This window comes from Leguminivora glycinivorella, chromosome 9 (assembly GCF_023078275.1).
Source record: "Leguminivora glycinivorella isolate SPB_JAAS2020 chromosome 9, LegGlyc_1.1, whole genome shotgun sequence".
NCBI classification, from domain to species: Eukaryota; Metazoa; Arthropoda; class Insecta; order Lepidoptera; family Tortricidae; genus Leguminivora; species Leguminivora glycinivorella.
Window position 1 is genome coordinate 11,868,822 of NC_062979.1, and position 12,429 is coordinate 11,881,250.

The 12,429-nt window shown below is 36.3% G+C and overlaps 1 protein-coding gene across 1 annotated transcript in view; it reads left to right on the top strand.

Moving 5' to 3' along the window:
- Positions 1–12,429, top strand: part of LOC125229410 (RNA/RNP complex-1-interacting phosphatase homolog) — an 86,532-nt gene that overhangs the window by 51,743 nt on the left and 22,360 nt on the right. The window contains exon 6 of the mRNA XM_048134239.1: positions 8,431–8,510. Within this exon, the coding sequence (XP_047990196.1) occupies positions 8,431–8,510 (80 nt within the window). The remainder of the gene's footprint in view (positions 1–8,430; positions 8,511–12,429) is intronic.

The following is a 12,429-nucleotide window of genomic DNA, read 5'->3' on the forward strand; positions in this document are numbered from 1 at the left end:
TATATGTATATATAAAAATACATGTCTAGAATATTTCTAGGAAAAATCCAATGTCCAAAAAAATACAATATTAATTTCATCAACAATAATAATAATAATAAACGTAAAAATAAGAAACCATTTCGAATAACAATTAATCCCACGTTGTTTTATCATTCATGTAGTCTTGTGTTGTATAATAAGCTTTGGAAATGAGTACACGCTTTACATGATTCTTAAATTTATTAATTGACAAGTCAGTAATATGATTCGGAAGTTTATTATAAAATCGAACACAATTACCCATGAATGATTTTTTAATTTTACAGAGCCGTGTGAAGGGCACCGCGAGTTTATGTTTATTTCTAGTATTTATATTATGTACATCACAGTTTTTCTTAAAATTACAAATGTTTTTATGTACATACATAATATTCTCATAAATATATTGACAATGCACTGTCATTATATTAATGTCCTTAAATTTATCTCTAAGTGAGTCTCTATGGTTCATTTTATATATTGCTCGAATAGCCCTCTTCTGCAGAATAAATATGGTATTTATCTCTGAAGCACTGCCCCAAAGTAAAATACCATATGACATAATGCTGTGAAAGTAACTAAAATAAACTAATCGAGCTGTTTTCACGTCTGTTAACTGACGGATCTTGCTCACTGCAAAAGCTGCAGAACTAAGTCTATTCGAGAGGTTAACAATATGGGGACCCCACTGAAGTTTAGAATCTAAAGTTATACCAAGAAAAACTGTACTATCTACCAGTTCTAATTCCTCATCCTTCACAACGACACTTGTTTGCTCATTCCTTACGTTACTATTAGTGACAAACTTAATACATTTAGTCTTTTTTTCATTTAATAATAAATTATTAGCATTGAACCAGTTCACTACTTTAGAGATAGCATTGTTTACATCACTGTGAGCTTGTTGCTGTCGTTTGAGTTTGAAAATAAGTGAGGTGTCGTCTGCAAACAATACTATATCATGGTGGGTCTTTACAAGGAATGGCAAGTCATTTATGTAGATAAGGAACAGGAAAGGCCCCAATATTGATCCCTGTGGTACACCCATAGAGACCAATGACCCAGTTGATCTCTGTCCATTGACATCTACCCTTTGTATTCTACCATTTAAGTAGGACTTGAGTAAATCTAGTGCTGATCCTCTGACTCCATAATAATGTAGTTTCCTGATCAATGTTTCATGACAAACACAGTCGAAGGCCTTAGATAAATCACAAAAGATACCTAAAGCATCTTGTGACTCCTCCCAGGCATCGAAAATATGCTTAATTAGCTCAACACCAGCATCGGTTGTCGAGCGACCCCGTGTGAAGCCAAATTGCTTATTATGCATTAAATTATTAACGTTAAAATGTCGTACTAATTGAGAAAGAACTAATTTTTCAAATATTTTACTGAAAGTTGGCAGCACAGATATTGGTCTAAAGTTAGTGGGGTCAGAGTGGCTGCCGGATTTAAATAAAGGAGTTATTTTGCTATGTTTCATTAGATCAGGAAACTCGCCGCAGTCAACACTGTTGTTGAATATAACTGCTAAGTCAGGCGCTACAATCTCAACTAAGGATTTTACGGCATGGACGGAGACCCCCAGAGGTCACTAGTTTTTTTGACATTAATTGATTTAAATGCCTTTACTATATCTGAGGTACAAACATGTTCAAAATAAAGGTCTCTACAACACTCAGGAACGTTTTCCTCTAATAATGTGACGGCAGATAAGGGTGATGAATTTAAATCCTTAGTTGTGAATGCTGGTATCTCGGTGAAAAATTTTTCGAACTCTGTTGCTACTTCAAAATTGGAATCTATAATTTTGTTATCAATATTCAGTTTAATATCTTTTACTGCGTGTTTCGAGCGACCAGTTTCCACATTAATTACTTTCCACGTTGCTTTAATAATGTCAGAGCTATTTTTTATTTTATTACTAAGATAATTTCGCTTAGCGATATGACAATCTATCTTGAACTTCTTCGAATATTGCTTAACATGTTCTTTAAATTCATCACTCGTATTAAACCGCCGTTCTTCATACAAGGCATACAATGCACGTCTTCGTTGATGTAACTCTGCAGTAGCCCACTCACTAAAAACTGATGCACCACTAACTACGACCGATTTTGAAGTAAATATTGCATTATAATGTTGCAGAAAAGTGTGAAAGAATGAATTATACATACTATTAGGACTCATATCGGAAGACAGGGAGGGTAGCGCCTGAACCAAACTTTGCTTCATTCGTTCCACGCGGTCGGAGGTTACTGGTACAAAAGTTATTTGTTTTCTCAAAGTATTTTTCCTTTAAATTATAAATGGGCTTACTCGCTTCGTTTTTTTCGTTTTTTTTTTAAATTATAAATGGGCTTACTCGCTTAATTATTAATGGTTATGAACTTATCTCATCTGACTTCTTATTAATGTTACCGTTTACTACTTAGACCGACTATCGTACACACTTCTAATATTTCACGGTACCATTTTGCACCATTATTGCAGCAATGTATCAGGGATGCATTGCAAAATAGAAGAACTATATAGACATGATGTCTTCATAAACATACCTTCAGCGCGTTACTCATAATGAAAAGTAACAGCCATATACCAAATGAGACGACATGCTTACGCCAGAATTACGACTCGTAGTTACAGGTTAGCCTGTAGTACAGACTGTGTAATACTGTAGCAGACACGCCAGACTACAATAGTACGTAGGTACATACATACATATAATCACGCCTGTATCCCATAAAGGGGTAGGCAGAGCACATGAACCTAAGTTTCAGTGCCACTCTTGGCAAAAAGGGGTTGAAAGAAATCCAAATTGTGATATTGAAGTGACAGGTTGCCACCTCTCGCCTACGCCACAATTTAACCCATATCCCAGTCAATTCCAATAATACGCTGTTATAACCTAACCACAAAATTAAAATTTTGAAAAAACCCCCGACCGCGACATAGTGGACCGATTTTCATGAAACATGGCTAAGAACACTCCCGACTAACTCAGCTTTCAAACAAAAAAAACTAAATCGAAATCGGTTCACCCGTTCGGGAGCTACGGTGCCACAGACAGACACACACACAGACAAACAGACAGACAGACAGACAGACAGACAGACAGACAGACAGACAGACAGACACGTCAAACTTATAACACCCCGTCGTTTTTGCGTCGGGGGTTAAAAATTGGCTATAGCGCAGCTTTCATGATCACATAACTCTTATGACTAGATTTTATTGTGCGAGGAAGTGATCAATAAAATTTACTTCGGTTAACGAAAGTTACTCATAATGCTGACTACAGAACGATGTAAATGGTTTGAAACGTCGGGATGTATTTGAAATTCATCATACATACATAATATGAACTGTTTCCATAGTGTTATTTCGTACCAAATAAGACTTTAATACCAAGTAGACATTAATAATGCTATTTTTAGAAAGTGGCTATCGAATCTGATATAACCTGCCTACGCAAAATGCCTTAGTACTAGTAGTGTAAATATTTGATGACAATGACGTATCTGCTATGGTCGCTAATCTACCTGCAGGGCGCCCCGTGCGTGCCAGCATACCGGGAAGCCGTTAAATAATGCTCAGTTTTACGATTCAAAGTCACAGTTTCCACGACGAACTACGCTTTGTTCGCACTTAGGTATGCCTGATTGCTTTGCATACATCCTTCAGTATAATCCTATCGTAAAGTGGCGTTTTCATGGCGAGTGGTAACTGACCAGACTTGGAGCATTCATTATCAGGCCCTTTGTCTTTGTGTAATCAACTACCTCTGCTGGTGATGGTTGAGTGCTGTTCTAAGTTACGTTCTAAGCAAATGCTTACATGGTGGAGCGTAAATCAATTTGGAAGTTGCACGTAACTGTAAAGTATGACAATGGGTAAACTTTTTAGTTTATGGCAAAAGGCCGTACAAATAATGCAGTAAAAATAGAATTATTTTACTTCTCATTACTTATCGCATGCTCTCTAATCGCTGTTTGCACTCCTATATTATAGTCGAAGATAGGCCTGTGTCATCGTCTGTCATCTCAGATTACCGTGTTCCTCACACATTTGGTCTTCAGTAGAAAGTCAGATCTGGATCTTAAAAGAAAAAAAAAAATCATAAAACATTGGTCTTCAGTAGAAAGTCAGATCTGGATCTTAAAAGGAAAAAAAAATACATAAAACATTGAATGCATGTATGTTATCTACTCATGGTGGACCCGGTATGATAGTAGAAGACAGGCCGCTGTCAAGTCAAGACTGTCAAGTGAGCTTTTTCTCCGACGTCATCGCCTGTCACCTCGGATTACTAGCACTTTTCCTCACACAAACGAAGCCTCTTCAGTTTAAATAGTACATTACATCAGAGGCCGGGAAAATGAGGATTTCCGTCCAAGTGGGTATATACCGGATAGGGATACGAGGCCGGGAATCCGTTTTCACGCCGAGGCATGTATAGTGCTTTTCTCAAACATACAATGAAATAAAATAAAAAATGCTCTAAAGGACAATATTTTATAAAAAAAAGTTACTTTGCAGGCCTGAAAAATAATATGAAATCCCTTTACAGTCCTCTCGAGTTGTTGCGCCCAAAAAGCGATACTTCCCAGCCCATTTTAAGGAACGTAAAGACAATATTTCATTGCATGTTTGAGAAAATTAGATTTGCGCTATACAACGCAGGAAAAAAAAATACCACGTTCTGTGTAAAAAAGTTTTAAAACTGAAGGAAATATGCTCTCTACTAGTCCACTGCACTCCGATACGATCATCGAAGACAGGTCGGTGTCAAGACTGTCAAGTGGACGGTGTTATGGAATAGCGAACTAAGCGCCAAAATCCGAAAAAAAAGTTATGAATGCAGTTCGGATATAAATGTGATAATCTATAGTATTGATTATTTCTTTGTTGAAAAATCATGCTTACAGCCTTATTTTAAGGGGTAGAATCAAGCGACACGTTAAAATTTGTATGGCCCTGTGTACTAAGTCGTTACGTAAAAACGAATTGAACGCCAAATTTACTTTTACAAATTATAATAAGAGTATATTCTAAATCGCAAAATCGAGTTAAACGCCATAAAGATGTTATTAATTCGTTTTGGTTTAAAGTTTTGATGATTTATAAACGCAATATCGATTTAACCGCCCTATTGGTGTCGTTTAATTCGTTGTTACATATTTGAAATTGCAGGATATTTCGCTTAATGAGAACTAAGTATCAAGAGGTTTTGTTATATCATAATATCTTATGTGTGTAATCCTGGCTAGTACTAATGAATTATTATTAGTTACAATGCCAATTTTGCCATATATGCTGATTTTTTTGACATTTATTTAAAAAAGTTGATTGCTGAACAAAACTAAATTGTTAGACGGATTAGTCCTAATCATTGTGGAGGAAAACATTGTTGTTAATTTATTTACAATAGCACTATTTACTCAAATATATGGAATATTATGGAATTTTATTTTATTCCAGTATTCACTTTACCTCAACAATTTGCATTAAAGAATCAAGCGACAAAATATGTCTCATAGTACGCTACGGCGAAATAAATTAACGTCATCGCAGTATTAGTTCAAGAAAGAATCAAGCGGAAAAACGTTAATAACTTCGAAACTTGAATAGGTATGGTGTTATTTTTTTTATCAATTTAAATTATGAACACTTTTATAGGTTCAATGTCAAAATTAACTTTTTTGCTTTATAAATGAACTTACAACAACTGATTCAAATTTCAAATCTTTCTAGCTCATTTTCTCGATTTCAACTAACTGTCGCTTGATCGCTTATTCCATAACACTGTCCAAGTGAGCTCGTGAGCCGCCGCGTCATCGCCTGTCACCTCGGATTACTGACTCTGCTCTTCATAAACACGTAGACTCTTCAGCAACAATTACATTTGCGCTGTAAAACAAAACAAAGATATTAATTTAACCAAGTTCTGTGTAAAAACATTGAAGGAAGTATGATCTCTACTCGTCCATTGCACTCCGGTATGATCTTAGAAGACAGGTCGGTGTCAAGGCTGTCGAGTGAGCTCTTGCGTCGCCGCGTCATCACCTGTCACCTCGGATTACTGACACGTAGGGTCTTTAGTAGAAAGTTAGATTTGTGCTGTGAAACGGAACAGAGTGATTAAGTTACCATAAACAATTATTATGTTAATTATTTCACTACGTCAATCTGAGCGGTGTCTGGTTAGACTTGGATAGACGTTGTAGATAGTTTAGTGTTAAGACTGCCAAACATTTCATACATTGCCTCAGATTATAGATCAACAAAAACGACAAGTGGCCAAAAGAAAATGGCGAAATGGAGCGGATTTGCAAAGCTTCTTAGGGTCACTTGGACCACCGAAAATGGAGGGTTAACTTGAGGTTAACCCACCATTTTATAGAAATTTGGCAGTTGACAGCCCACTAACCTTGAGTTAAACGGGTGGTAGACTTGTATGATTCTTAGTTTTGTATTTTTAATTATAAGCTCAAAAACTAATTTGTGTCTCTTAATTATACTACTAACGTGGTAGAGGAACAATTGAATATTATATCAAAACGGGTTATTGCATTAGGTACCTATGCTTAGAGCGACATCATTAAGCTAAGTGTTTTATATAACTGTCGTGTTAATGTTATTATATCAATCCTCTCTAAAAAGAGATAATCTAAGATAAATTTAAAGGTATCAATTAAGCAAAATTCTAAATTGACACCCGCACCTGCTTTATTTAATTCGAATGATTCGATTCCGTTGCGTCACATAATCTGACGAGTTGTCATCGACTGACAGCGATTACTCGCGTTTACCATTCGATTATTACGTCGTCGGACACATTTATGCTTCACTTGTTACGTGTAATCTCTATGCGTTACAATTTTAATTGACTCAGTTACAATTATTAAAACTCGATCGGTTCAAACTTGTTTTTGTGGCTGTCATATGCGGCTGTCTCTTTATTTAAGTTATATTTAGCTCCATGAGTAAGAAATGTAAGAATGACATATAGTGATCGTTTAACTCTTTCACTGAAGTTGAATCAAGTAGGTACGGTTTTATACTTAATACTCGTTAGATTTTTACGTTTTTCACATTTATGTACCTACGATAAAACATAAATATGTATCTTTGTAATATACTTGTCATGGCTGATATTTCGGTAGATTTGTAATTACAGAGAATGTGACTTTACAGGTTTTACTTTCAGGTTCAGGTACTGGGTTTCTAACTCCATACCCCTTAAATTATGGAGTTTAGATCTGTTTTGTAAGACCTTAAAATAACCTTACCGAATTTTGGATAATAGCATTGTCAAGTGCCTAACGCAATTGTGTCCTGAGTTGAAAAGTGCGGATATTTTACTCTACCAAGAGCTAATCAGCCTGTCATCACAATAAAAGCAATGGATGAGATATCTCTATTACATCGGATTCATTACTTAGTCGGTTGTAAACAGTATTGTGATCATTACACGCGCCATTGTCTCTATTCGCACCGCTATGATAGATGAGCATCTGTTAGCAGGCGCATCTCCCGGGTCATTCTAATCCTCGTAATTTTCTCGTACAGTATACCCTAACATAAGTATCCACTTTTGCATACGTGGGTACTTAATCTAATTACATTATTATTAATAACAACATGCTACTTACCTAAACCCACATAATGAAGTTTTGAACTTTACTCCGATATTTCAAGGACGGCGGCGGCGTTGTCTCAGTGGTCACGGAGCAGACTGGTTAACAATGCCAGCAGCATTTTTACAGAAAAATACATGAAGCAGGGCAGAAAAAAAAACAACAAAAAACCATTACAATTTTAATGCGACTCAATGACATTTAGTTAAGGAAGATGTCAGTTGCTTGTTGTTTGTGTGTATGTTTAATTTTAGTGACGCAAATTGTGTCATTTGTGTCACAAATGATTTTTAGAAATATATCTGGGGTTGTAACTTAGTACTGGGAATAACCCATCTCTTTGCTTTCTCGCATGAAAGGGCGCCTCGTATTCCGCGGAATTTCTCAAGTACTTGCTTAATTCTTTAACAGCTTGCTTGCTAACCCACATAATATAGAGAGAGATACATTGTTTGTTATTCATCTATGGGCAATTACGTCTCTTTTAAGCAAATTACTACGGTGCTAACTAACCGCGCTTTCTGTGAATCTATACAATTATTGTATGTCATTGGAAATCTATTTATATAATTATATGGCTAAATTAAGTAAGTAGGCGCTTTTTTTCTGACGCAACAATGTTTTTTGATTGCAAAGATAACCTTAGATCGTAGTTGTGTATATTTTTGTCTTTCAATTACAAAAACTTTAGTTCTTCCGTAATAATCTCTAAACTGGTTATTTTAATAATAATTCCTGTGTTCACGTTCCTTTTCATTTGTTTTAGGAGTTGCGAGAAGCCGGCGTTCTGCACAAGAAAATTTTAATGCCTGGCAGAGTTATACCACCAGAGAACAAAGTGACACAGTAAGTACCCACGTTTGACGTATCCAACACCAACTTTTCTGGCACCCTAGTCAACCAAAAATATACCCTTTTCCCGCAGCAGTAAAACAACATAGATATCAAAGATAAATCGGTGGTTTACAAGTTCACATTCGATTAATTGCCCTTTCATGCGAGTATCTTCGTTTGAGGTTTAAACCCGACCGAGTAGAAAGGCTCTCAGATGTTTCAGGTTCTGAATGAGCTTTGATTAATATGCGAATAATTATTAAATAGGGACATTTCAAAATTAGAAACTTTCACATTTTGTTCATTTTGTACATATTGTTCATTTGCAATACTGACTTCAATTAAATCCATTTAATGTAGGTAGTATTTCTCATGTATATTTACGTTCGATTGTCGTGATCCTGACGTCGTGCCCGCGGCAATAGTCACTGAGGATGCGCTTACGCCCGATACGGTGCGCGTAAATCAGTTCTCGCGAGCCATCGATCAAAGCACCAAGCTCATGTTCTCGTTTTGTGTTCTTCGCGGATTTTAATTTGAACCGTCGAATTGGCGCCATTCGTAGACCGAATATGGTTAATGTTATAAATCTTGGCGTGGGCCGGCGCCCCGCCTGAGGCCGCTCCGCGTGTATAGAATAGACCACTAAACTGGTACTACGGTGGTACTCTACGGTGGTACTCGGATTCAATTGGAGCCGGTCACATCTAGCGCCGCTGTTCGACGTCGTCTGCCGCCCACGCGAGCTCTCGGAATTTGAAAGGCATTTGTCGCTGCCCGCACCGTCACGTACAACGGCTGCCCTGTAAACAAATATTTTATTAAGTTATTAATTTCCCGATACTCTATTAAATATTGAATAATCGGGTATGGTAATGTTCTTTGGGTCATTTGGTTTAGAAACGTTAATTAAATGAGCATTAATATCTACCGATGTTTATGGTGATAACTGATAACTCTAGTTAGAAATATTGTAGTTAATTGATGATTAACACAAAGATAAGTGTTTCTCTAATGGGGCTTAATTGATAGCCATAGCAGATTTCATTTCGAATAAAACAGAGTAAAATTGTAAGTTAACGAAAAGATTATCACCGTCATTTGTCTAGTCTTTTGTCCATCTATGGGTCCTTTGGTCGGGCGACTTCGCCATAAATAACCATTGGCATTTCTAAGATAGTTCGACTGTTATCGGGCGAGAGGACCTCGGATCTGTTTGTTAACGATAGACAAATGCGCCACCCGTACGGTGAGGCTACTCGCCCGGGATGCCTCTAATGACGACACTATGTTTAGAGGACTAATTTGATGACACGGGAATTGCTTAGTATTTGTAAGCGAGGTAAAAGAATTTGATGGTGATGGATGATAAAGATACGAACTGCATTCCGCCTGCTCGTAATTTACGAAATTTGATTAGTTAGCTAATGACAGCGGATATAACCTTTTGTTCCTTTTTATATTTCTGTTTGGTCCGTTTTGAAAAACGAAATTTATTATGCTAAGGGGACATAACATCATTGTAAATAGAATAATAATATATAAACATATAAATCCATTAAAATATAATGATTGTTGAAACAAGCTAATAATACCAGTAAGCAGTTACGCATGGAAGCAACAATATCATGCTCAGGCCTTCACCCTGACCTCTCGGATCGGCGGAGATCATCAGCTCGTAATGATGCTCGCGTGCCTTCGCCAGTCCATTTATCACCGCCATATTTTTACTTGTTTCCATGTCGTCTGTCCACAATCATGTCGTCATTACAAGCCCGTGTACCCATCACCCCGTCAATAAATTGTTACCGACGCCGGTGGTACGGTTTGTCCGATTAATACGTTTTTATGGTTCGACTCTTAATAATTTATTCCTAACACGGATTTATTTACGCTTGCTGGTAAGTACGTGTTACATCGTTCGTCCTTTGATCTAGGATTATGCTTGTACTCGGCTGGCGATGCGAGTGTCAGGATTTATAATATATATTGAAGTTATTTTTATAATATTATGGCCAGTAGAATGGATAATACTAGTATTCTTTTATTCTTTATTTCATTGTAGTCATGTGCATGATACAGTAGGTGTTGCAAGTATATATAGGTAGGTACATGACGCCTTGTAAGGGCACACAATATTCTTAAAGCTATACTTAACTTATTTTATTACGTATACAATATATTATCTAATTAATAGTTCTATTGCAATTTTATTAAATAATTGAAAAAAGTAACAATAGTATTGGAACATCAAGACTTGCATATACGCATGGGTGTAGTGTATTGCATATTTGTAACGTGACCTAATATTTATACATCGGATACCATATTAATGTACATATGTAATCTAGTCATGCTAAATCCGCTTTTTTTCGCTAATATTTTTTGTTGAAGTTTCGATTAGCGCATGATTGAGAGTTATCACGAGACAATTTGACATAGTGTTAAGTCATTTCTTATTTTTAGGTGGTTCTCTCAGTGTATTGACGACTTGCTACTAAAAAAAAACCTTGTTGTGACTTTGTGAAGACGGACTAATTGTTTGCTAAAACAGTAGTGTGACGTCAAGCCATGGTTTGGAATTTCCAAATTTAATCACAATATAAATCGGTGTTTACGCGGTCATTAAAGTTTATTTAACCTATGGTGTCAGAATTGTAAGTGCTAAGTGGCCATTATGCCGTCAGTAGGTAGCGACCTTAAACATGTTCTCGAAGCATTGTTAGAAGCCTTTTTAAAATCTCGCGGCAATAAAAAGTTTCAAATTTTTCCATCCAAACTTTCCAAATATCACTAATGTTCAAAATATTTGTCGAAGTCTCGGCACAGATACGGGATCCATAGATCTACAGGATTTCTAAGCCGGGATTTACGAGCACAAGTCCTTTAAAATACTTTATCGGGCAAAGGTGTTGAAACTAAACTCTCGTTGTGATTGTTTGTCGAGTAAAAGTCCAGTGTAAATCAATGTAAGATAGGAGACTTCCGAGCGTGATAACAAACACATAAATACGGCGACCGCCAGCCATTGTCCAAATTTACTGCCACTAAGCCTTCCACCAATATTGTCGGTTATTTTTCTACTCGTCTGTACAGAGAATATTAGAATAATAGAATCTGTTTATGCGATGTATATTTCAAGATTCTGTGAAAAGATTTTTCGTGTTTAACTTATTCTCCAAAATATGCTACATTGTTACTCATTTCTTTCTTTAGGAAAGTTATTTTTCTGTTCCACTACTTATGATAATTTATTTTATCACGTTACTGAAAATATTCGTGGGATACTTTTTCTATTTTGGTGTGAACTGTACAACTGGACTTCCAAAGTGTAGATACGTCGTAATCGCTTGTAATACAGTCGAGAAGGAAATAATTATCGATATTTTACTATAATGTCCCTAATAATACTGCTAAAGTGGCTATTACCAGTGGTTACACCGTTTTATTCGGAGTAATCATCGGGCCGACCTATTCTTTTATTATGTTAGAGGTATGTAATGTATGTAATCAGTTGTTTAGACCACACAGACGCATGATTGAGCGTATTGAGACATTCGACAAGTACGTATTAATACTCATGCACTTATCAGGGATACTGGAGCTTTCGAAATTTCTACCTGCTCCGTACATAACTTAATTAAACGGTTACGAAACGCTTTTAATACACTTACAATCATAAGCATGTATACTCTCCTTTAGCTTAAGCCAATGTAATAAAGTTCAAATGTGTGTACATGTTTTTGATCGTGACTGTAGTAATTTGATTAGAGCGCGCTTGTTTTAGACGTGATTATTTTCTTGCGTCGACCGATAACTTGTTTTTGGTTCAGTTACAAACTGTACTTAATAATATTCAATTATGTTGATACTGCTTATAATTATCGCATGCACATACTTTGTGACTTTTGATTGACACGCTCGTTGAACT